The following is a 27328-nucleotide window of genomic DNA, read 5'->3' on the forward strand; positions in this document are numbered from 1 at the left end:
TCAGTTTTCTATCTGAGAGGGAACCTTCTTTGACTTTTCTACTCTTGGGACCTTTCTTTGGACTTTTAGATTTTTCCTTTACTTTCGCACTCCATTGAACACTCTATTGCTGGGCCTTACACAGTGCAGGGGAGACGGAGACCGGGAAATCTAGAAGCTAGCTGGGCCTGCCATTTGAGGAGCCAGAGGAAGTCTGGGTGCTGGGGACTACCCATCACCGAAGCCTTTGACCAGATCTGTGCTATCCTCAGAGGAGCCCTGCTGTTTCCCTGGATGCCCCATAACCCAGGCCTCCCATGTGAGTAGATAAAGCCAAATGCCAACAGAAGTGTGTGGGGGGGTCTGCCAACCTTAATATCAATCTTACATAGCACGTAGGGAGGTGGAACTGGGGGGGGGGGGGACACTTGGCACATTTTACTAAATCCAACTCAAATTAATTCTACTAAAGAAAATCGCCCTATCCATTTAAATTGAATTGTGTTGGGAACTGCCTGCCGTAATCCTTTCCATTAAATTGTGGGGATGGGCAGCTGTGTAGATCTTTAGTGCATTGAATTGAAGTTAAATCAATTAATTCCAATATAGAAAATCACGGGAGAAGTGTTAGAGTTCATGGCCAGTGCGTTAGAGCCGGTACAGACAATCAAGTACTTGGATGAACCTACCTTTCTAAAACCGCTGTCCTGTGTACAGAAGGGGGGGTGACCATAATACCAAAATCGCAAACCCTAAAACACTGCCATTCCAGTGAATGTAGTGTGCAAAATGAAATTTCCCATTTACCTGCATCCCAAAATTGTATTTCCCAAAGCCCTGTAGGTTATGCAAATAAAAAGCCCAAAACGATTTTCCCTTTTGAGGTCCATTACTAAATTGCCTTTCAAATAAAAAACAAGTCTATTTGTCAAGCCTTGCCTTTTAATAAAAAGCCAAAATGATGTTGCTACTGTATTCCCACTCCTTGTACCTTGCCTTCGGCTTAAGGGGTCATATTGCTGGCTGGGTGTGGGGGTTGCTGGGAGAAAAGAGCTTGATAACAGACTAAGCATTTAGTGGGTGAATTACATTGTGGGTGAAATTGCAAGAAATCTGCTTTAAAGTGTTCTCTAAATGTTACCTGTGTGATGTAGTATCTGTAAATTCATTCAAAGTATAAGTCAGTCAATTGGTGCAATCATTTTGAAATTGCAACATTGTGTTGTGCCATAGCATTCGTGGCTGATGTTTTGGTTGCTATTAAATTATGTCAAACCTTAAATATATATTCTTACTATACACCGGCCTGGTTTTGAGCTCATTGGTGGTACAAGAGGGTATTTGCTGGGGTGGTGTGAAATAAGTTGGAGGCCTCACTAAAGTTTAATCTGTATAAGCGCTTTGGGTGCGCGCCACCTTGTTTGGGGGCGGGAACTCTGAGTTGAGTGACCGCCTAATATATCGTGATAAGCCATACTTCCATGATTTCTTGAAACAACTCTAATGGCTCCAGCCACAAACTACGTGTACCCCTGTGTTGTGTCTTGTCTTTCCCTGCACCCTGCCCTATATGCATAGAATGCTAGGAGTGACTGACACGGAATGCTGTGTGTGAGAATGTTCTGATTTGAATGTTTCTGTGAATGTGCAGTTGAGAAGATGGGCTGATGGTGGATGTTTGTCCTAGTAACTTACCTGAAGTGGCCTAAATGTATTCCTGTACCCTGTACCCTGTACCCGGAGCTGGAACTTAGTAAAGATTTTTCCTGTTCCTACACTGGTGTCTGTCATGCTTGGCCAGGTTGTGGCCTCTGTTTAGAGAGATTTAATATATTTTTAGTTTTGTTTTGCTGAGGTTTAGTGTGCACTAACTTTAGCCATTTTGTAACCCCTTCTTTTACAGATTGGCCTTTGTGTTTTCAAGTTTGTTAGGACATGGACTTCCTATGTTATTAGGGTAATGTGCAGGTTATGATGCATGTTCTGTTAACCCTTTTAGTTTACAGGCTGGACTTTTACTGAAAAAAACATTGAATTCAAATGTCAAGTGCTTAGGTTGAATGCTTTAAGCAAAACAGTAAGGAAGGTTTATCTTAATGTTTTAATGAACTGTGATCACTGTCAAGAATAATTGTTCTGCATTGTCTGGTGAGCGAGTCATGTCGAGGTGTGGTCATGCTTGGGTTTTTGAATTGGAGTTGCTGAAGTTGTGGCATGTGGTCTTTCAGCACAGGCGTCTTGTGGTGTGTCGACACCCAAAGTACTTGAAGTTCTCTTTCTGTGGGGTGACAGTTAACCGGAGTCCCCGGAGTACCCGGCTGTGTTGGAAATGGTTGGGGGCTGAGTTTTGTTTATGATATGATGTGTGTGTTTGTGGTGTACTGTGTGCTGGGAGATCTGCTGTGTGTGTTTTGGGAGATCAGCTCTTGGTGCCCTATGGGACACACTTGGTATGTTTGTGTGGCATGGCTGTGGGGCGGAGGGATTCAGTTCTCCATGCCTTCCGGGGCACACCTTGCATGCTAGTATGGCATAGTTTTGCCTCAGCCGTCTGGTTTGGAGCTCGAAGCCTGAAGTTGCTTGAAAGTTTGGCTGTCGTATCCTTTTGTTCAGTGGTTGGTGTCTATCCCTTAGTGGTAGAGGAAAGCGAGTGGCATACTATCGTACAAATTGTCCCACTAGGTGGGGATGGCTACAAGGTTTGTGTGTGTGCGGCGTTGGGAGGATTTGTTTTGGAAGTTGAGCGATGTACATGTAGTGTTGCGTGTGTATATATGGCTCTTGTTCTTGGGTGTGTCTTGTGTTGTTTAAGAGGAAAGATATGTTTGTCTTGTCTTTCCCTGGACCCTGCCCTGTATGCATAGAATGCTTGGAGTGACTGACCTGGAATGCTGTGTCTGAGAATGTGTGTGAGAATGTTATGATCGGAATGCCGGTGGATGTCAGTCCTAGTAACTTACCGGATGTGGCCTTAATTTGTTCCTGTACCCAGAGCTGGAACCTAGTAAGGATGTTTCCTGTTACTACACTGGTGTCAGTTTCAAGCTTGGCCAGGAACCCAACTTAACACCCTGCTCACCCCACAAATTCTCTGTTAAATGACAGGGAGTATAGTTGATTCGGCACAGAGTGTGGCTTCTTTCAAAGCAGGAGCTTTGGCAACTTTGAGGGTGCCTGGTATTTTCTGACATGAGACAAAAGAAGTCCTACCAGCATCAGAATGTCTCTGATTGCCATGATTGCCAATGTCCCCATATTCATTAAACTTTCAGCTCTTTCACTCTTCCTGTCGCTTGCCCGCCACCCTTTGATGTTACCTCTCGCCTTACTCTTCCTTACCACTACCACCACCACTACTTCCTGCAGGCACTGCTACTGATTCACCCTCCTTTCAACCAGTACCAGCCTTCTCACAGCCACTCCTTACTGCACACTTGCCTCACAAACACTTACTGTGATACCTCGATCACTCCTGAACCAATATCTCACAATTTTCAGCAATCTCTTCCACATTCCGTGGCTCCCTCCTTCCTCCTTCCGCTCTCTGCCATCTCCACTGCTGACCTCACCTTGTACACCCACGACTTGCTGTTTCCTTTTACCCCATAAGTATCTGTTTCTCTTCGTGGAATGGTCCACTTGCCCTAGTCAAACTAATTCACTCCCCCCACCCTGGAACTTATCTCTGCAAAGAGAATCTTCCAAAACGGGTTTAAGCCCTGCTCACTCGTTCCTATGCATCAAGTCTCTAGTAACTCTTCATATTATGGAGGACCCCGTCCCCAATGTTAAGTTCTTTAGGTTTTTCCCTGATAGTTTAGTGCTGTTAAGCGTGAGCCCACAGCAGTGCATCCAATGTGACATGCCGTCCCTGCAATCGCTGCGTACGCTCACGGCTTCTCCTTGTGGCTCTTGCTTGTTCTCTGGGTGGCTCCGCACAGGTTTGAGTTGGCAAGAGAGTCGCTCGGCAGAACTTGCAGTTCTTTGATCGTGGGTAGCTGCTTGGTTAGTTGGAATGCTGGCAATCATCTTCCTTGAGGTATTGTAGGATGCCTGGTTTTGTACACACAAGGAGAAACATCGGGAGCTTGAGTTCTTCCTGCTGTTAACAGAGGTAGAATTGAGTCTGGGTCCACCCGACTCCCATCTGGCAAGGTCCATTCCATGACCTTGTCACAGCTGTTTGTACTATTTTTTTTTTTATTTTTTTTTCCAAAAGTGGTATATTTTGATATGTTCATGATAGTGAATTGGTGCCAAACTTGAAATTGACGAAACTTAAATTGGTCATTTTTGCACATGAATTCATAAAATGGTTATTTTCTGTGAGGGCGTAAGGATTGGCCTTAGTTGGCTACCATTGTTGGAAAGGACTAAGCAAGAGATTACCTGCATTCAGTTTTAGATCTAGCGAGATACCAAATTCCTCCCGGTTATTGACTAGAGTAATGATATCTGCTGCCACTTCCCTGCCATACACTGTACACTGATGCTTGCGTTGCCTGTCCTTTCATTGCACCTCTCTCCGCAGGCAATACTGTGCTCCATATCCTAACCCTGCAGCCCAACAAGACCTTTGCCTGCCAAATCTATGACCTCATCCTCTCCTTCGACAAGGCAGAAGACGGGGAGTATTTGGACATGATTCCAAACAACGAGGGACTCACGCCGTTCAAAATGGCAGCCGTGGAGGGCAACACAGTGGTGAGCGGCAATCTTTTACCTATTTTAAAAAATGTGAAGTTGCAGATTGAAGTTATTGTACCTTCTTGTTTTTAGATTACTTACTTTTTTAAAATGTTTAAATTAGTTGTAACTCAGAGTAAGTGATGGGAAATTAAAATGGCTGATATTTACCGTTTATGTAGCGCACGCCACAGATTCCCCTCACCAAGGCATTTGGCAAGAGGGTGCCATGCAGTAACATCCTGTAGACACTCATTGGCAGGTGTCTCCGACAATGGGGCCATTTTTGCTCCTACGACACCCCCCTCCATACACCTAGCTTTCACGGGTTGACTGGATACAGATGTACTTTGTTCTATATAAAGTGTTTTTGTTCAATAGACAAGTATTTATTTTATTTGTTCTTTTACATTTATAGAACCATGCTAAACTCTTGGGCATCAAGGCGTCAGTCGAGAGGGGGAGGAGGTGAGGGATAGTCGGACCATGTTCTGCTTGTCCTCCAACTAAATAAAATAAATACAGAAATGGTTATGTGCTACTGTGCACAAGGGTACTTAAATTACCTACTTCACAAGCAGAGACGTAGAAGGCGTAGACAGGTTAGGGGCTGAGCGGGCACGGCCCACCCAAAATCTGTAAATGCCCAGGAGTGCTGTGTGGGCCTTTACATATGGTAATGCCACTGCGGTGGGCCCAACTACATTAGCCTCAGGCCCCACTTGATAGACAATCCTGGCTACGCCTCTGCTCACAAGAATCTAAGACGTTATTGGACTGTTTGGGTGAGTGAATCGAAAAGAAGAAAGGACTTCAAAATCAAAAGCACTCCTCTCCAAATAGTAGTGAATCGGCCACTAACCGCTTCCAATATATTTAAAGAAACAATTATTTTCAAAATCATATTACACTACTGGACCCACAATGCATGTGATATGCAACATATTTGGCGTACCCCCTTTATCAGGCTGGTATTCTGTAGAGAGCAGACACAAATAACAAACAACCATACTACAGTAAATTAGCCCAATAAAAGCTCTACAAGCAAAAAAGCAAAGTTCTGACACCAAAAGCTCAGTCTGATGCCCAGTCCCCTAATGATTGCAAGCGGAAGGAATTTTTCATTTAGTAATTCCATATTAAGCCACACTAAAGAAATACACAAAAAGTAACCTTTTCCTCAATTCTACCTTCTGGGTATTGTGAGGGCATCGTGGAGTAGGACACAGACAATGGGTTCAAAGTAAACACTTTTATTTACTTCAATGTCAGGATGGAGAAATGCCTATCCTGCCCTACACTATTGTGGGATTTCCATACCAAACCAAAACTAAATAAAGTCTAAGTCCACAAGTTCAATTTAGGAATCTGTCTGTGCCCAAAACCTATACTTGCCCTCACAACTATCTTATACAATGTGTAGGGATGTCAGCAACCAACAAAATAGTGTTCAGTGTAAAGTTCGAAGCTTTGTCCAGCTCCCTTTCCCAAGTATTAAGCAGTCCTAACAAAGGTTTCAGGATTGCTAGATGTTCCAAAATAGTATAAGGTTAACCAGTACTCTGTGGGGTTGGGGGGGAGGGGGGGTGGGGTCCCCTTCACCAATTTCCAAAACACAGTTCAAAACACAAAATATCATGAGGCTCCGCCGTGAGGTCAATACATAGTTCAATCCTCGGGGATCCCTTCCCCAAGATACACTCTCAATGATGTAACAAAGAGATGAGGTTTCCCAATGTTCTTAATGTTCTGCACCACACTTGCAACCTCTGCATATGGCTAGTTTTTGCACAACAAAATATCTTGGTTATGGATATTGATATTTTATTTCTATCACGTTCGTACACAAGTGTTTCAGAGCGCAACAAGGCAAGGGAGGGGAACAGGAGAACAAAACAGTGATCTTACTAGGCCCAGTGACATTGAGAACTCACAAGTGCATGGGGGAGGGGAAAAGTGCATGGAAGGGGGGGAGAAGTGGAAAGTGTGAAGCAGAGGAGAAACAGATAATAAATAAATAATAAAGGCAGCAAACCATGGTAGTGCAGCCAGCAATTTGCAAGTGCTAGGTTTATTGCAGCAGACAGGGTAGGTCTGATAAGTGCGGGAAGAAAAGGGGGGCTGTATGGGTACAGATACAGACCCCAGTGCAAGGGGTGGCTCGGAGGCAGTGCGGGAGGGTGGCAGGGTGAGTAGGTACCTGAGCCAAGAGGACAGAGGGGATCCAGGTGCACGGTGCCAGGAGAGCACAGATCAGCAGGGGTGAAGGGGAACAAAGGCAGAAGAAAAGGGGAAGGTCTTGGGGTGCTTCCTGGAACCAGAGATGGTTCTCCTCAAGTTTTAGAGTGGCAGGGAGGCTGTTCCAGAGGGAGGCCCCAGCCGAAGACGGAGATCTACCCCCAGCTCGCTTCTTTGAAAAACGACTGACCCTGAGGGAGTTAGAGGTAGAGGAGCGAAGAGCTTGAGAGTGGAGGTATTTGCGGACGGATAGCTGAAGGTATTTTGGACCCAGGCCCCCGAAAGCCTTGTGGACAATGCAGAGGGTTTTGAATTTAATCCTTGCATCCGCTGGGAGCCAATGGAGAGATTTCTAAGCTGGATAGATATGATCCCAGGGCTTGAGGCCATGGACAAGTCTTGCAGTCCTGTTCTAGATTAGTTGCAGAGGGTGGAGAGTAGAGGCAGGTAGATTTAGAAAGAGGCTGTTACAATAGTCCAACCTAGAGAGAACCTCAGCCTGGGATACCATGAGTTGAAAATGGTAGAACGTTTTAATTAATTCTTTAAAGTTAATCTCCAAAGTTCCCTTCACTTTGGATTACATTTCCCATTGGGTTCTCTGGCTTTGATAACATTCTTTTCACTTTAGAGTTCAATATGCATTGGATTCTTTGGTTTAACACTTAATTGATGTGGTGATTAAATGAATAGGAATTGAGCGTAGGGCCCTTTGAATAACGTGCATGCAATGGATGGGGATGCAGAATAACTCTGACACCAAATAATCAAACCAACTCAGGAAGATGGCAAAGGTTGCTGTTTTATTAACAATTATCTAAAACGGGTAGTTAGAACAGCCATCAACGGACGTTCACTCGAGATCTGTGTATTTAACATGAAAACAGCCTTTTATACAAAAAATACATCAGACGTGTCCTCATACTACGTGGAAAATAAGGAACACCTACGACGGGTTGTGTTAGTTTCAAGGGGAACATCAAAGTATACTATCTATAAGAGGCGGGATTGTGATTGGATATCTACTTTTGGGTGGACAATTTATGCCTAACTCTAAAATATGTAATCTTGAACACTATTAAGTAAACAGTATATCATTGGCTTTCAAACTATAAGGCCCATCGTTATATGGCCCACTATAATTGGTTGGTACGCTCGTGCCATGTCTGGAACATTAAGTTCACTTAGCAGCACATAAACTCAAACCCAGGTGCCAGGAGGTGGACTTAACTTTACATCCCCACCCAATTAGCCCCACGTCTCTCCACCCATGCCTTCTGCCATGAAGATTGTCTTTCAACTTGGCCTTGTAGAGTATTCTTGTCTCTGGGAATATAAGGGAGTGCGAGCACACACACTATCATTGTTCCCGAACTCCACGCTCAACTCTATTTCAATCCTTGGCCCATGTGACAGGAGACCACGATTTGGTCATTTTTGTAGCATTTAAATGTCTTAAATGAAGAACACTTGCCACACTTGGTGTTCTTTCTTTCCACCTTAACCAGGGATGATTCAGCTTCACACGTTCACCGCCTTTAAGAATAGATAACCAGTCTTGGCTGCTTCAGCTTTGACACCAGGCCAAACAGCCTCGCAATGCATTTCCACAATCTCAACTAACTGACTGCGATACAGCTCTCTGCCTTTCCTATCGATGGGTCCAGGCTTAATAAATTAATGACACCGATGTCCAGCTTCTATACAAGCGGCTTCACCTGCAGTCTATTCACTGCTTAATAAAACCCTTCAAATCTACTCCATGAGTTAACGACTGTAGAGTACCACAAGGATACTCACTATCACCACTATACTTCAACATCTACCAGACTCCAGTAATCGGGATCTTCAAAAAATACATTACATGCTACAACTACACAGACGACTCTCAAATAATCTACAAAATCGAAGATATTCAAGCCGATCACTCAACCCTAATAGAATGTCTAAAAGAAATCTTTGACTGGATGAACAACAACATTTGAAAATCAACCCAGGAAAGACAGAAATCATGATTATTTCCAAAAACCAAGAGAACATCACCTACATGCCCTGTAGGAAATGAGAACCACGCCCACACCATCTAAGGTAGTAAAAACCTGGGAGTCCTAATGGATAATGCCCTCACCTTAGAACCACAAGTAAATGCAATAATTAAGAAATGCTTCTTCCTCCTTCACACAACAAAAAGAATCCTACCTATCCTCTCCTTCACCCACAAAACGCTGACAATCATCGCCCTCTTGTCAAGAATCAACTACGCAAACAGCCTCTACCTCGGGATGCCATAATACCTCCTGAAGAAATTACAACACATCCAAAATGCAGCAGCCAGACTCCTCCTCAAACTATCCAGAAGAGACCACATCACCCCAGCACTAAAAATACTACATTGTCACCTTAAACATTGCATCACGTTCAAAACAATGTGCATAACACACAGGGCAATCAGCTGACAGGGAGCAGAATTCCTGCAAACGTAAATAACAATCTACAAGCCAACAAAACTCCTCCAGATCAAGCAACGAAATCATCCTGGAACCAAAACCATACATCAAGAAAAAACTGGGGGGCTCCTCTTTCTCCCACCTAGCCACAAAAACCTGGAACAACCTCCCGAAAGAAATAAAACACCAAAGACCACGTAAAACTTAAAAAAACTCCTAAAAACGTGGCTCTTCAACACCTCTGAACCAAATTGAAACAAATGAAACAATCAAACAGGAACACAAAGAACAGATTGACATAATATATGATGGCACAGATAACACCCAGGACCGACTAAGGGAAACTCCTACAAGAACAAGAGAGATGACGCTAGGTGGAATAGAACACAAGCAAAAACCCCATGAGGACCGAAATTGGCATACATGCCCAACACTACCAACAACCTTACCCACTCAAAGGAAGTGGGGCACAGGCATAGCTCGCAAGTAAATCAATCCAAAAAACTAGGTTACAGCAAAGACAAACTAGGATAAAAGGACAGGCCAATTACAAAGATGGAAACACGAAAGTAGCTAACTTAGCATAATGACTGAGATGAGACAGCCTTATCACGCTGAAATGTAATCACCGAAAGGAAACGACCCTCTCTAAATCATGAAGGAGACGCAATAGAAATATGCATCTCTCCTAACAACAAGGATACTAACCAACCCCCCAAAAAAACTTCTCATAACCTCACCACTCCTCACACACCTCACACTCGAACCAAACACAACCACACCCCTTAAAGCCGCAGCAACCCGCACGCACTTCACCATTCTGCAACATCAACCACACCACACAAACAGCACACAACGGACTCAGAACCGAATAACACACCAATATGCTTGGCAAACAGTGTTAACCGAACCAAAGCTGCCAATAGTACTTCACAGCTTCCTTGCTCTTCTCCAACCTTTGTCTTACTAACACGCATAACCTACCCCCCCTTTGTGTTTCAGATCTGCCAGGGGACCACTCCGGTGATAGTGCGCAGTACAAATATCCTTCAATATAGCCAGCTTCTAAGATTACTTCATCTACTTGCGTTACAGCATCGGTACAGTTATTGAACGGCTTGCATTTTCTGCAGTGCTTCTCACACGTGCAATCTTCTTTTCGCATATGAAAGTTTACTTGATTATTAACTTCGTCATCAATTTCTGTAAGGTTCATGCATCCTCATCCGTCAATATTCTCAGGGCGTCCCGCTCGTCTCCCGTGATGTCACCAGCTCCTCTTCTTGCTAACTTTTGCATTCCTTCGCGTAGTTCTTCCCTCAGATTGTAGTCTCTTCTGGAATACATTTGAAAGGTTTTTCTCAGTGGGTACCTTCTTTGAAATATTCACCTTGGTATGGTCACAACTGCTGGTGTCAAGCATGGCACAATCCCAGGCTTCCAACATACAGTTGGTAGGGGGCGGGATTTCCTGCAGAGGCATGGAACTGCTCCTCTACAGAACAATGCTTGCAATTTAAGCTTCGTTCACGTTTGGACTTGGCATACAGTGTATTTATTTAAATGGTAACGCTTCTTTAGAATCATCATAAGTAGCGGTCTTCTCTACGTGCTGTGTTCAGAATGTGTAGATATATTTGTCAAGCTTTGTTTTTGATTTTGTTTGGTTAACTTTATTTCGGCTGAAAGCCATGAAAGTTTGCACATCAACATTAATTATAAATTCAAAACATTAACCAATTACAAACAGTAATATGAATAAACAGCCCACGACAGTGAGGTCTTAGGGTCCAGCATTAGTTGGTGACAGTGTGAGAACTTCTCAGGCTGGATTAAGCATCAGTGGACATCGATACCCCTGGCCAGAGAGGTGACCTGCGGGTATTTTGCCTAAAGGGACAGCATTCGCTCCTGACAAAACTACATTCTTAGTCGTTGGGTCCCAAGGAGAAGCACTCACATTAATTGCTGTTTTTTCCAGAGGGTTACACCTGCCACGTTAATGTTCAGTATGTTCCTAACCAGTCTGGAATCACGGAACTTGAGTTCAACAGTATCCGATTTGGAAGTGGTTCCCCTTTTTTGTATGAAACTGATGCCCCTCACCTGATGCAACCAGTGTAAACACTGGAGTGCTGCCTTCGATTCAGTCCTTTTTACTGACAATTTAGAGACTCCCACGCAAAATAAACTGACTGGGCTTCAGAAAATCTGTTGGAGCTTTCTGGGCGGTTTGGCAATTCCTAAGCCAACAGATTAGCGGTCTACTTGGGTAGAACATTTGTCCAGGGGTGTGCTGGGTCTCTGCATGCTGTCGATCTGCCTAGAGGGAATCGAGAAGGAGAAAACAGGGTCTCTCTGGCGTCTGAGTTGTGAAATGACTCTTTACCCCATTTGTGATTGACAATGGCACATTTTGTCAAACTAGCTCCATGATTAAGACTGGAGAAGATTTACAGCGGGCTCATGGGTGGAGGGGTCCTCTATCCTCAGGCCTTTTGTCGTACTCGGGGTCCCTTTCTTTCCTGTCTGGTTGGTTGGACATCTCCCCACTTCTTCCCTTTTGATGGCAACTTCAATCTGGGACATTAGCATGTTTTTAATTAACAGGAGTTCTGACATGACTTTACTGCAGCTACAGTGGACCTGCCTTGACCCTCGGCCTTCCTCCCCTTTTTGCTCAGAGGTAGCAGGGACCATTCCGCCAGCATCAGTTGCTAGATTGGATGGAACAGCCCATGCGATTGAATCAGTTACCCCCCAATGTGCGTGCTAAAATCTCACCAGCCTTGCTGCCCCTGTTTAGTACTGCATGGGCATTGGGCTGAGTGATAGTCCCCCCCCCCTCCCCCTATAGTTAACAAAGGTATAGGTCAGGTTAGAGTACTATAGCCCTTTGGCCAACCTAACTTGCTGTGTGGGGGAGGCAAGAAAATACCCTGCATTGGCTAATTAGGGCTTGGAACAGGGACTCAAAATACGTTTGCCGGGCTCAAACCACTCTAACCCCTCCAGGTGCTGTTTATTAGTCTGGTATATCTGATGAACAGTGGGAGCTACAATCCCCCCCTGCAAACCCGACTCTGAATGCCCCAAGCCACTCTGACAGGGGAGGGCCAGATGTCGAGTGCCTCCACGGCCAGAACAGTGTTGATAAAAGCATCATTTGCCCCCTCTCTATATATAGAGTTCACAGCACCACCGGGTACTTTAGGTACACCAAGAAACTGTTGAATCTCACCAATCGGCAGATGCACCTCACCAAAGGAGTTGGCAGGGTTAACTATGCAGCAGGGTGCTGGGTCGGTAATGCTTGAGGGAGCCGGGGTGACTGGATTCAGAGGTGGGTTTTTCTTGGTCCTCTTGAGGGTCAGTATTTTCCGTTTTGGAGCCGGAGCGGACCCGAGCCGAGGGACGTTGGGGTAAATTGGCAGAGGAGCATCCTCTTTTTCCTGAACGCATTCCTGATAAGGTGGAGTATGCCTGATGATTGACCAAGTTCAACCAAACGTCTCCCCACTACTAAAAGGGATAGACCAATGTCCCCTGTGATCAAAGGACCATAGAGTGGCTGGACAGTGAAATTACAGGAAGGCGCGAAGTTCACTAGTCGCACAAGACGCTCGACTCAGGGTCTCAAAGATGCAGATCAAACAGTTGGGAGAGACCATATAATATAAGTGGTACAGTGATTTCACTTTACCTGGCTTGCTGGCTTCCTCGTCCTCACTGATCCTGCAGAGAATAAGACGATGCAAAGCAAGATTAGCTGAAGGCCTGGGGCTGGAAGATAACGCTGCCCCTCGTTTTCCGCATAGCAAATAGGTGATGCTCAATAGCAGTGGGACAGCCCCCCCCCCCCACTGGTTTGTAACCCCCTCCAGGACACCAACACCCCGTGCCCTTGACCTCGTGCGTACTTCCCCCTTGCAGGTAGCTGGCAGGGTTTTGCAGTGATTCCAGCAGGTGGGAGGGGCCAGCAGGGTTGCCAGAAACAACGTTGAGGGACACCAACACTCCACACTCTTGACCTCCCGCAAGTTTTCAATTTTGGCATTCAAGAATGTTTTTAAGGTTTTCATGTAAACCACTCATTAATTTTATTCACTTCATTTTAATATACCGTTGTAGTTTGCCTTTATGTAACAAAGTATCCCTACTTGTTTAAAAATTAACACGTCTTATTGTTTGTTGGTTTGCAAGGATTTGTACCAAGACCTTTGAAATCACGCGACAACTCCCGATACAAAATAACCTTGTGCACAAGATCAAACACTTGCATACTGGGTTTCTGTTCGCTTAGAAACTCACTGGTTGCTTCAATGCGAGTTCCTGCAGCTCCAATCTCCTGGCCTTCTGGTTGTTGCGTCGGGGCTCCAGCTCTTGCCCCTCAGGCCCGGCTTCTGGCCACAGGAGAACAAGCACTTCAAGCAATAGAAAAAGAGTCAGCCTTCTGACATGGCTCCCCATCCAAGGCTCCTTTGGTTCCACAGAGCCCCAGCTCCCAGGTTGCTCTTCCCTGAACCATAGGCGTGCTGCACAAGGACATCTCCTCGCTGTTTCTTTTGGCATCTCTGCTGCTGCAATTTCACCGCCACTGCTCCCATCACTGTTTCCTCTCTCTCTCCCATTTTCTGGGGCTTTTTATTCACCTGCAGCCCATTAACAGGCTGCAGGTGCTGGTTTACAAATAGCCCTGCCTGACCATCATTAAGGGGACATGCCTGACCTCTACTGCTCTGTGGATCGCTTCCTCATTCCAGTACTACAGTGGTGGAAGCAACTAGTCCTCATTACTCCCAGTTGTCGCTTCCTCATCTCACTAATTTTTGTAGTTATGTATGAGGAAGTCGGGGGAGTTGATTTACAATACCCCATGAAGACGGGGGAAGAGTTGGATTGGTCATTAGTAGTAGAAACTGGGATACCATGTCTCCCCCAAGGGCATCCCACACCCCACAGACCTCCACCCAGGTGATCATCCCTCGCTTGTCCACCCCCAGGGTTGGAATCCAAAAGCGATGGCCTTTCCCTGTGCAGAGGACCCATCGGGATTAGGAGTATACCCTCAGGTTTCTCAATTTACTGTTCACAAAAGATGGATCCAAAATGAGTCATGTTCGTTGTTGACATTTTCTCCATAGATAAATTGATTATAGGAGAAGCTTTTAAGAACTTGTGAGGAACTAATGCGATTTTGCAAACAACGATAAAGACCTGAAAATGTTTTATTAAATTCTTATCAAATCTAATAAGTTTGAAGTGGGATTTATGTAAGATCTTATAAGATTCTCAAAAGTCCTTATAAAGAATATCAATAATAAATTGTGGAATGGGTCACGACGTGGATACTTGTGCACATGCTAATGTATTTGAATTGTGCGGTATTGTTTGACGCTTCTGCAATGCGTTCTTTCATTTTGTGAGTAGTTTATCCTCTGCAGGGGAACCTGATGGAATATGTCAGTTTGCTGAAGACATTTTAAGGCCCATTTCCTTGCCACTTTAAGCAAGGCCTCCTTTCGTCACATTACCATGCACACATGATGAGCAGGAAACTGCACCCATTTTTACTTTACGCTATTAGTTTGCGCTAAAAGCACCACCTACAAGCCAAAACTATTGGCATTGGAAGTGAAAATATGAGGGAGATGGAATGTAAGGTGGGAGTACATAGCCATGCATTTGTTTAAAAATGACCACCTCTGACCACGCGTGTCCACCTAGCCCCACCAGTTCTTTCCTTTTGAGTCATTTTCAGTGAGAACAGGCGGCAGGCATATCCCCCCCATACCCCCCTTGTTGGACGAGCCCTTTATTGGCCAGCCCCAACAGGAACTACCGTAGATGCTGAAACTGTTTTTTATTTTTTTTATATATATATTTGTGATATAGTTATGGATTTAAAATGGGGGGAAAAAACATTGTATAGAGAAGGAAACAAATACAAATAAGGCACACCCTGCAAAGGAACAAGCAATGGCAATGCCAACCGTCTGGGCTTTTGTGAAGGCACGGTAAAGGCATGTTCTAGGCACTGCCATAGTGGTATTAACTGGCCATCGATGGTAGCAGCTGCAAAATGGTGTGTTCTCAAAGAGCCAAATGGGTGAATGTTATGTCATCAATGGGACTGCAATTCCTGGCGCCATCAAACTCCCGACAGTTTGGGCGACCCATTGACGTGAACCAACCAGAAGTGTAGAAGTTGGATCGACAATGCTTTCGTGAGCCTGGACCGAACCTTCGCTTTACCCAGATCACCCCATATAGTGATCACACAATGTTGGGAATTTGTCTCCCAAGTGTACATGGCCCAGCAAGGGTTTGGAGTCTTGGCGAGAAATGTAGCAGCATTAAACAAACGTACAGCAACAGATCGAGTTGAACTGAACGTACTAAACCTGTAGATTGAGGAGATGGCTCTGCTTCTCGGAGAGACCGTGCAAAGCTGAGGATAAACAATTGAAAAGTAACCGAACCAGTGTCTAGGGAGTATGATGCCGAAATTGCAAGGGTCAAGACGGAGAATCTAAGAAGGATCAGGAAGTTGACAAGATGGAGAAACAATGGTCTAATTAGTCTTATAAAATGTCAAGATCTAATAAGAAACACAAAAGCCAAATACAAAAATTGGTTAAGAAAGCCCAATGTCTCTTGTAGGATGCCAAGATGGCGAACGTTATTTATTTTGCTTAGAAGTTCTGCCATGAAGTAGGAGAAATGACAGACCCAAATGAACATGCAGTGTTAAACCCTATTGGGCAAGAAGAATGGGCGGGTTACATTAGGGAGATATTTGGCAATAAACCCAACAAGTAACACCTATCTCATTGCTCCATTTTCATTATGGGGATAGAATGGCTTTTACTGAGGGAGAGGTTGAGAACGCCATTGAGAGGTTGAAAGGATCCTGAGCCCCCAGGACTAACATAGCACTGAAGGACAATGTTGAGGTATGGACCCCTATTTTATCAAAACTGTTTTGTAAGATCGGGAAAGAAGGTCATGTACCTTCATTGTGAAAAAAACTATTGTTAACCCCAGTCCACAAGAAGGGAGACTGGGGAGTAGCTTCCAATGGCAGGCTATTGGCTATGGTAGATACTCCGGAAAGCTATTCTGCACCCTTCTTATGGACCAATGAAAATCCTGCCAAGAGTGGATTAACCTTTTGTCAATGCAACAAACAGGTTTTCATAAAACAATGGGGACATATCAAAACATTTGGGTATTGAATTATCTAATTTGGCAGACCTTGGCATACAAGGATAGAAATCATTCTGTGGCCTTTGTCGATTTCTCAAAAGCCTTTGACTCTGGCAAAAATTAGGTTGGGGTAGAAGATCTTTTGCACCTAATTAAGCTCTTCCATATGGAGACATTGGCGGCAGTAAGACTCGGACGGGACAGCCTCATTACTGATAATATAGAGATGCAGTAACGGCCTAAAGCTAGGGTGTGTCCTGGCATCATTTAATCTTTACGTGGGGGAGTTTGGGCTTGTCCGTTATGTCGTCTAAAATGGGGAATAGGCAGATAAGCTTCTGATGACTCCATACTTTTAGACAGGACCCCAATAGGACTGCAAAGGGCACTAAATTAATTTTATGCCTAAAAATCATGGAAATTGGACGCAAGAGAAAGACCATCAATTTTGTGTGGAAACTAGACGGTAGGCCTGTAGGGAAAGTCAGTACATAAGTTTATTTGGGCACTCATCACCCGACTTGCTCTATACATTCAAATGGGGAATATATAACAAACAAACCCTTTGCAAGTTCGGGATGATAAGAAAACTAAACTACGCCGAGAGCAGGATCCTCAGTGGAAGGGTTAATACAGGTTTACCATACCTGTATAGAACCAGGCATTATATATGCTCTAGGGACAATGAAACGCAATGGCTTAAGATTTTAGAACTCAGTCTCTGATGACGAGCATTGGGGCTCCCGCAAGGTACTCCAGTGGAGACAATTGTTTGAAAGTAGGCCTGGTATCGCTGGAGACTACACTGACCATCAGGAGATGTATGCTTTTGCATAAAATACTCTATGATCCTGGAGGCACACAATATAGTTGGTTTAGGCAGCTTGCTGGCTGCGTACAAACGAGTGAGTGGAAGGATGCAGTAGAGGTATTACTTAGAAAGACGGGAGCATTTCTGGACTATACGGAGCACAAAAAGATATTTGAGAGCATGCTCACAAAAAAACCCATGAGTGGGATGGAATTGTTCACTTGGAATACCTCCAAGGCAAAAACCTATTTCAGCATTGTATCACACACACATTCCTACACCTCTTACTATTCTCCTATTTGATGATCTGTGATAATTCAAATAGAAGACATTGTGCTCAAACTTCAGCTTAACTGCTTGCCTTCTCTGATGAGACTGGGTCTTACCTTTGCAGGTTAGGGAAGTTCTAACTGGAAACGGCTGTTCAACTTTTAACCGGTTGTCTGCATTTGAGCAATTTATACCATGAATCCTACGGTGTAATGGGTATAATTTGGCGGGAGTTGAAAGGAAATTGTGGAAGTCAATTTATAGCATGTCAACGTGCTCTTTGGGTCGGGTGGCCCACAATGTATGGAACTACGCAATGAACCAGCCAAAATGTGAGAAGCGGCCAGGCGATGCACTAACTGCTCTACGTGTGAGATCAGCATTGATGGAGTCTTGGGGAGTACATCTGTGAAATAATACTAACTAGTGCAATTCCAATTGGACCAATGCAAACTCTAATACTCCTTACTGACTTGCTAGTTTCTTTTATACAATGATTTTAAATCTTACTGGGATTGAGGCACACAAAGGATTTAATTATGGAAGTATATTCCATAAAAAAACATTGTCATTGCACTGATGTCCCCTTTTTTTTCATTGATTTTTAGTAATTGAATGTTGAAAAAGTATGCATTGTTGATGTTTTGTTTCTTTCCAATGATTTAATACTGTGCAGAAAGTGTAATTGCCCTCTGAAATGCATAATAAATGTAAGGTTGTCCAGAAAGGAGAGACCTGCCCAGCTAACTTCTGTGACTCAGGGCTGGGTGCCTGGGTGCTGGGCTGCTTTGAAATCAAGAAGCTGAAGAGACCTGGTTAAGACCTTTTCATTGTATCGGAAACTGCCGGATGGACGTCATTAACCTCGAACCGTTCAAACCCATGTTTCCGATGATGGAAATGGAGTTGGGATCTAAATAACCTGGTGGTGTGGTACTGGTCTGGCGCCGTCACAGGTGGCCTCCCAGGCAGACAGACTGCTGTCATTAGACGTTGACCTTCTTTCATTTGATTTGAGTCGGATCGCGCCACATGTCCGGCTAGAATGGGCCCGTTGGGCTCCCTCCACCCAAGCCTGGTCCCCCTGACCCTCACACGGTCTGTAATGATACACTCATGAACGGGAATGCCTGCTGTCTGCGTCTTTGTGAAGTGATCAGGAAAACCTCTCTTTTAGGAATTTTAATTTACTAAGGCACTATTTCGCACGTGTTCCTGGTGGACACCACATAGTCTCTTCCCCTCTTTCTCTTTTGCTCCCTTTCGTGCTTTCGCCTTGGAGCAATTTTAGTTTTTTTCTTTCCCATTTGCAATGTCAGAAATTAGGAGCGGGTGGCCTTTTCACCTGGCGATGAAACGCCCCCTCCTGCTGCAGTTACTGCTTTTGCTGTGCACAATCTTTAGTGCTGCTACTTCCTGACTTCCTGTTTCTGTGCACCAGGGTCTAAGATAACTTTGTACCGAAGCGTGCAGTGGACCTGTGGGGCACCACGTGCATTTACAGTGGACGAATGCTAATCGCAGTATTGCATGCGTTGTGCAATGGACACATTTGCAGCAGACTGGGCACGGGAGCAGTTTTTTGCATTGCACAATATGCAACACCTACTGCAATAGTGCCATAGATGGTTTAGTGACGCAACATTCGGAGCAGCACTTTTAATTATTAGTCCTGTAGCAGCTGGCATCTCTCTCTCTCTCTCTCTCTCTCTCTCTCTCTCTTTAGAGAGAGAGAGAGAGAGAGAGAGAGATGTATGAAAATCAGCAGATCCCTCTCTGGATGTGGGCCAGCATTCCTCTGAGAATCCGCTGAGCGCGGCATGGGCCTAGACAGGCGAGCGCGCAATGACGCTACTACCCGATGCGTGCTTCATCTTTATTGCTACTTCCCAGGTGACTGGTTGGAAGACCATGAATCCACCAGGGAGTGAAGCTCGTCAGTCCTGTGTCCAGGTGTGGGGTCTCCAATGGGGGGTGGTAATGAGGACTCCATGCAGCATACTCCTACCTACCAGATGGAGCAGACCCCACATAGAGGGAACCTTGGTTAAGACCGCAGGGAGATTCTAGGAAGGCGAGGAATCCAAACAAGAGCACTGCAAGCAACATGGCAATGGAAGCAGAAGACAACAAAGGCCCGGAATGGACGAGAGCTGAGCGCGCAGCAGGGCAAGAGGGGGCAGAAGAACTGGGCAATGAGCAAGAATTAAAATGATGAATTGGAGCGGGATGGCCTTGGGATGTTACCACACATTCCAGCCCTTGGAACGGATGCTTAACGCCATTAGCATCTGTCCCATGGGCTGGGACGGGGTTAATGTAAAGTATTTTTGTCCTTTGAACGAGACGCTGCAAGGCGTCCCATTCACTGAATGAAAACTGTTCAAAGATGGCCGCCATGGAAAGGGAAGGCAGTGCTCCGTACAGAGCCCCTCTTCCCTTACCATGGCAACCTCACGCATGAGAAAAGGGAAAGAGTAAGTGGCAGCTGCAGTGAGTACTGCCGCCCCAATGAGTTAAGTGGGGAGGGGTGATTATTTAAAAAGGAGTCCAGGGGTGGAGGGAAGATGGCAGGTGGGGAACGCAGCCATTAGGTGGCTTGGAGAGCGGGCTAACATTGGGAGATTTGTCCCGTGCTTCTAGTCTCCTGATTGGCTGGCTCCCCTGCCAAGGGTGCTAATGGAGCATCAAAACAAGTAACTTGCTTTGTTGCGCCGGGCCGGCCTGTGCCTGTTCATATATGGCGCGTATCCATGGTCTTCCCATGTAAAGGGAGGACTAACCTCAGATAAAATAATCCTGGCACCATTTTAAGCTGGGTTCATGCTATAAGGGAGCAAGTACTGCCAAAGCCAGTGGGTTCAGAGGAGTGCCGTTAGGGAGCTAGGACAGCCAAAGTCAATGGACAAAGTCAAGAGTTCTGATGCACTTCTTTGATAGTCTTCACAAAGTTAGTAAGTTCAGAAGAAATCACAGTAACTCAAGTGAGCTACTTTGTAGAGAGCACAAGCTGTTAGGCCAGTGCAGGTGAGTTGAGATCAATTCCAAAAAGTACTTTGCAAGACAGGAAGCACAATATGGCTAAAAGGCGACACCCCAAGCCCCACAGTACCTGTGATTTGAAGAAAAATGTTCCAGCTGGACATCTCCTTGTAATTATTTATACAACAGTTATACACAGGTAGAGTGCTTCAAAGTGGGAAGGGAATACCGTAATAATTCTTAGGCCTTGAAGTTTCCGAATGATCTAAACAGAAAAACTAGCATAGTAGGCCTGATGGCATTTCTTCTAGTGCAAGTCCAGGAAGTTTTACAGTTGCAACTAAGCTAGGGAGGGGGGGACAAAAAGGGGTGAGGGGGTACAGGACATACTAAATTACTAGTCCAAGTACATTTAGATCATGCATACAGACAGAGGTGCGAGGAAGGAGAGTGGCGGGGAACAAACATGTCCAGTCCAGCAGGGCCCTGGGTTAAGTGCAGAGAGTTTGCCCCGCTCAAGGAGCGCAAGCTGAAAGTGCAGTAATGCTGTACATAGTGCAGCGGCCCGGAGGAAAGTGCAAAAGACTGCCATGGGGGAGCCTGGGACCTGTAAGGCTCTGGAGGTGAACCAGGCAACCAGTCAGCAAAAACTGAACGGAGTTAGATAGGAGGAAGGAGGGTGGAGAGATAAAGAACAGAGGTTAGCAGGTGAGAGGGAGAGAGGAGGAGAGTTGAGAGAGGAAGAGAGTTTTCAGAACGTAAGGTACTCCGGCTCAAGACGGAGAGAGGCATGGAGGCTGTTCCAGAGGAAGACCCCTGCAGAGGATAAAGATTTACTGCCAAATCTCTGTTTCAGAAAGCGACTCACCCGCAGAGAGTTGGAGGAGGACGAGCAGAGGGTTCTAGAGGGAGAGCGTTTAGGTAGGAAGAGAGCGTTGTAGATAGTGCGGGCCCTGGCCCCAGAAAGCCTTGTGGATTATGCAGAGGGTCTTGAACTTGATCCTTGCAGCCACGGGGAGCCAGTGGAGGGATTTCAGCGCCGGAGAGATACAGTCCCTGGGCTTGAGGCCAAGGAGAAGTCTTGCGTTCTGTTCTGGGTGAGTTGTAGAGGACCGAGTAGAAGTAGGAAGATTGAGAGAGAAGCTGATGCAGTAGTCCAGCCTTGCTACAGCTTGGTAGACCCTTGTTCCTGGCCCTTGGTTGTGGTGACATGAGGGAGGACGTCTGGCAGGCTCCTGCAGCAGAACTCTGGAGAGGGACTCCTCAGCAATGGATTTCCTTTGTTTCAGCAACACTTCAGGGTTTTGGCGCCTTTTCCTCTGCGGCAAATGAATGAAATCTCTGGTTAGAAGAAGCTGGTTCCCTCGGTCCTGGATCAAGATTTCCTGCTCTGTAGGGTCCTATGGACGTCCACAAAGATTTGGATGAATTCAGTCTTCACAAGACGATGCACTCGTCAATGGTCACAGTACCCCTGGCATTGGGCTTCTGCAGCTCTGGTGAGGCACAGCAAGACGGCGGGGAGGGGATGCGCCAAATGGAAGCTTCTCTTGGGGGTAGTTGGTCACACTAGCTCAAGGGAGGAAGTCATCCCATACAGGTCTTCCCAGTCGATATGAAAACGGGGTCAGCACAGCTGCAGGGCTTCACCGGGCACTTTGCAGTCCTGGTGTGTGCTGCTGGCATCTCATCATGTCATCAGATGTTCCTCTCCAGTGGTCGACTCTGCCTCTAGTTCCAAAAACCTTGCGTTTTATGCGATATTTTTATTTTTTTGTTTTCCCATTCATTCACAGCCTATGCTGTCAATCACACTGCAGGGTGGCTGTCGTTCCAGGACAGCCGCTCAGCCAATCAGGACTGGTTCCACTCAGGCACACCAACCTAGAGACAAAGGACAGGGAAGTTCCGGGACCCTGCCTGCCTTTCCAGACACACTGGAGCCTGGGCGGGAAGCCCGCCACAGGCAAAACTCACAAAGGACTCAAACCTGCTTCAACTAACAGAGTAACAGTCCAAAAGAAACTAACAAACAGTAAATGGTGAAAAAAGACCAGGCCATTTTGGGAAAATGGACACCCATGGGTGCTGTACTGCAACTGAGGGGTCCTCCTGTGCTAATTATGCACCCTGGTAGTAAAATTAAACCACTGTAAATGTATGTTAGTGTGAACAGACAATGTCACATGAGAAGTGGAATAAGGAATTACTAAGTAACCCCCCAGCACTCCACATAGGGTGGTGTGTGCTGGTCCCACAAAGAAAAAGGGATGTAAGACTGGGATAATGTTATTTCTTGGGAATGGTAGTTCCCAAGAAAATTTACTTAAACATTTAGAGAGGTCCAAGGCACCCAAAGCAGTGAAACGCTAAAATCCTAGTCAGGAAAAGCGCATGGGGGGTGAGGGGGAGTAAGAAAAAGGAAATGTAGGACTAAACACCCCAGAAGGCAAAGTCAGTATCGTTGCTAGGGGTGGCTGGAGGGGCTAGAGCCTGGGTCTTTCGGTTATAGCCCCAGATAGAAGCTCAGGGGCTACAACCAAATTTATTTTATTTTTTGGGTATTTATAATGCGCCTATACAGCAAAACAGTGTTTCAAGGCGCATCAAGACAAGGGAGGGGGAAGATGGGGAGAAAAAAAACAATGAGTGCCCATTAGGCCGTGAGACAATTCAGAGTGTGCAAGTGCAGTAACAGAATGATGGGAGCGGGGGAGGAGGAACAGGAGGAGGAGGCGCAGCGCAGAACCGGGAGGAAAGGAGGGAGGAGAAGGGCCCAAGAAGTGCAGGCAAACGGGTTTGCTGGCACTTTGAGGAGAGGTTTCACAAGAAAGTGCTCGAGGAGCAGTGTGAGGGTGCCAGTGACGAGGATTGACTTCAGAATCGCCCATATTTCACTTACCTAGAGAGATTGGGGGGGGGAGCCCAATGTGATTAAGACAAAATATCTTCATGCCAGATATGCATAACTTACAACTGTGAGTGATGTACAGCAGACTGAAAGATTTGCTAATGGGAGCAATAAGAGAGGAGGGACAGTTAAATAGGGAGCAGTAATGGCTGTGTCCCCCCCCCCCAGCCCCCACCCGTACCTTTCTTACCTTGTCAGCCGCTGCTGGTTGATGACTGCGCTGCATGCTCCACCAGTGAACAGTCAGTCTGGACTTGCTGCATAGAAGCTTCCCTTTGCCTCAGGGCCTGCACAGGCAGTGGGGCTGTACTAATGAGGTCATCGGCGGCCTATGGGGGGAGGGGGAGCGTTATTGGGAGAGATAAAACAGACAAGGAAAGCAGGTGGAGGAGGGGGAGAAAAAAAACACATATGTGAAAAAAAGAAAACGCCAGCAAGAAAGATTGCTGAAAGGGGGGCCGAGGGGACACAAGGAGATGGGCCTCTGCTCGCCTGCACTCCGGGATGGAAATGGAGTGCAGGTGGGCCTGCTGGAAGCCAAAAACCTTGCAACTCTCCATAGGACTGGCGCATAGCGTAGTCTCCTCAATCTGCCTGCTAGTTGTGTGGTCCAAAAGGAAGGCAGATGTGTAAGAAAGATTGTCACATTTATCCACTGGCTCGTAAGGGGGTTTCTTCTGTTCGACTTAAATGGCCTTTTAAGCAGTGTTCAAGAGCCATGCCATGAGCCAAGGTTGCCAGGCCATGATGGTGCATCAGGCTCTGTCTTCCTATAGGTTTTCCAATGCAAATGGGTTCCGCTGCTGACCTCTTGATCGGGATGGGGTACCATAGCGGTCTCGACCATGCCAGAGCTATGAGGAGAGTCATGCAAGGCTGTTTGTGTTCCACCTGAGCAACCTGCTCACTAGAAAAATTGCCAGGAAGGCATACAGAAATATCCCTTCCCAAATGGCTAGCAAGCCCAGAGTCCCGACAGTCCCGACATTAGCATAGCCCCAGATCTTTTCCAGACCCAGCAACACCCCTGGGCAAAGTTATACCCAGGATTGCACTAGCATCTCCCAAATGGAATGGATAATGCTGGCATGTATGCCTCTATTCTGATGAAACAAAGCAAATTGGGGAGGGGGCGGTGGGGAAGCACTGGGTTGGAAGGAGCAAGGTTATGGGGTAGAGGGCGAGAGGACCTGAGGCAGAGGACAATAAAGGAACAGAGTCATAGGCAACATTTGTGTTTAGATGTTTAGGACCACAGCTACCATCTGCCTTACCCAGTATAGTCACGGGTGAGGAGTCATGGAAGTCATATTCCAAAATATCTGGAGAGCTGCAGGTTGCAGACCCGTCTGTGGGAAGAAAGAGGCGAATGGCGACAGAGTGTAGAGGCTGCGAGGGAGGAGCGTAGGGCAAGAAACACAAGGAAGAGGAAGCAACATGAGTGAAGCTTGACCACTGGTGGAGGAAGTAGCAGAGCGAACATCTGAGGGAAACCGCATGGAAGAGAGTAGAAAAGACTGCAAGGAGACTGGCAAACCTCCTGGTGAAGTGGGTTTGGGGGCAAGGAGCATGGGGAAAGGAGTGCAGGAGAAGGTACATGCAGTGGAGCATGTGGGGGGAGCATAAGGGTTTGATACTTGGGGTTCTGGCAGGACATGCCAGGAGGAACACAGCAGAGCTCAGGGGTCCACGGGGAGAGCATCTTGCCTTTTCATATTTTCCTTTGCCTGCCATTCATGTACGACTCCATCTTGGTCACTCATTGACGTTGTCCTGCATGCATGTTTTTGTTGGTTTGTTTGTAAATGCCTGTTAACGTGTACCCTTAACTGCCCCAGTAGATGTTCAATCACATGGTACAAAAAAGGAAGCACGTGCAGTGGACCTTTGGCCCCATGACCTCCACCCTGTACGATCTCTCGGGAATCGATTCCTGGGGTGATGACCTTTCCGTACTGGAGCTCGTCGTTTCGGCCAAGAAGAGGGAGGTAAGTGCAGGCATTGCTGTAACACATCTTCCTGATATCCATACATGTAATTCATGGAATCAATCTGGAATAGTTTATAGTGCAGCTGTGGCTTGCCAGGATTATGTAGAGATTAGAAATGGAATTCAGGCAATTGAAACTGGAAATGCTGCAACACACAAATTCAACTCTAGCTATTAACCATGTATGCAATTTGTGTTTTTCTTCTGTTAATGTTCTTTGCACACTCACACCATGGAATATGGCATCTTTAGCTTCAATAATGTCATATTTTGCAATGGAACAATTGGGATTAGAAGCTGCTAATTAAATATATTTCTTTGTTTTGCTGAGTCCTAGGGACTTGTGGTTGCAGGGGTGTACTGCATCGGCCCGATGTCTGTGAGAGAGTGTGGTGAGTGTTACACGGCACTAGTTGGCAGGCCATACCTGAGCTTTTACTACAGTCGAGCAGTGCTAGTTGCCATAGGGGAGACTAGCTACAATGGAAAGGTTTATATCCAAACAGGACGAGGCAGAATCTCCTACTGTTGGACACCTTTCACCAGCCTTTGGAAGGGGCTTTGTGGTGTCTCTCCTTTCTTTGGCTCTGGTTTTGGGCAATGACTGAGATATAACACGCAGCTGGTCCTTGTCATACTCTTCTTTTATTCTGATTCTTCAGGGGCTCTGGGATTTGACATTTGATAAAGTTATAGCCTCCTATCGCTAGAGTAGTCTTTCCTTGCCTACGACCCAGTCTCTCGCTCCCCTTTCTTCCTTTTGGATGTTAGCCTGCCTGCAGGGCCGTACCCCTTTTCATAGGGTAGTTGATGTGATAATGGGTGCCTCTCCTGCTTGTCTGAATCCCAGTCCCTGATAGGTTATTTTGCCTTTGCATTAGGGCGTCCCCAGGTTTTTTTTTTCCTGTGATTGATTAGGATGGTTTCTCTTTAGATACGGATTGCCTAATCTTTTATCCGAGTTAATGAGAGGCCAAGTGATGGAAACCAAATGCATAAATAGTTACATTGCCATTTTCAAGCCTGGCAAAAGGGTTTTCTGCACATTACTCCCTAAGCTTTTTGTAGCATGCTCTGCAAGATGTGCCGGCACCGCTGTCTGAATGAGAGGGTGATGTGAGAAACCAGACGATGTCTCCCTGGCTAAACCCTTCAGACCTGTCATCCTGGTGGCCATGTCACAGCCATCTCTAATGGATGCAGTTCCTGGGGGTGGACCAGTGAGGGAAGATCAACTGGATGGGGGGTGGGGTGGTCCTTGGTGAGTGGGACACCAACGGGTGAGATGCGGTATCCCCCTTCTTTTGACACCTTTTCCCCATCCTATATCAAAACATGCCCCCCCCTTTCTCCACACGAATACTTTTGTACAATACGAATGACAATGGACTAACAGCGGTGCCGTTTACCTGACGTTTCCCAATACCAGGGTCAGGCAAAGTTAGGCAATTAAACAGAATAACGCACACCTTACGGCCCTTTCCTTTCCCCAAAGGGATAAAAGGTGGAGTACAAGAGCACAGGACGAGCAAGGCGGAGAGCACTATGTAAGAGCTAACACAGCATGGCAGTTAAAGAGGAGGAGAAAGACCTGCAGACTGAGAGGGTGACAACGAGAGAGTCGACCTTGCCCTTTCCGGCCAAAGCCTGTGAAACCTCTGCAGAGGAAGGCTGAGAACAATATCCAGCGTGTATTGCACTAGATGTCAACGGTGCGCAAGACCCTCCTCTGCTGATTGCCAAGCCGGGGGGAGACGGTCAGCTCTGTGGTACCAACCTTGACTCCAAAAGAAAGCCAAGCAGTT

The 27328-nt window shown here is 46.1% G+C and overlaps 1 protein-coding gene across 1 annotated transcript in view; it reads left to right on the forward strand.

Annotated features, from left to right (window-relative positions):
- LOC138580094 (transient receptor potential cation channel subfamily V member 6-like) overlaps positions 1-27328 on the forward strand; it is a 409173-nt gene that overhangs the window by 291579 nt on the left and 90266 nt on the right. Inside the window, exons 6-7 of the mRNA XM_069650372.1 lie at positions 4511-4683; positions 25375-25521. Of these exons, the coding sequence (XP_069506473.1) occupies positions 4511-4683; positions 25375-25521 (320 nt within the window). The remainder of the gene's footprint in view (positions 1-4510; positions 4684-25374; positions 25522-27328) is intronic.

This window comes from Ambystoma mexicanum, chromosome 3p (genome assembly GCF_040938575.1).
Source record: "Ambystoma mexicanum isolate Mex_15411 chromosome 3p, UKY_AmexF1_1, whole genome shotgun sequence".
Taxonomy (NCBI): Eukaryota; Metazoa; Chordata; class Amphibia; order Caudata; family Ambystomatidae; genus Ambystoma; species Ambystoma mexicanum.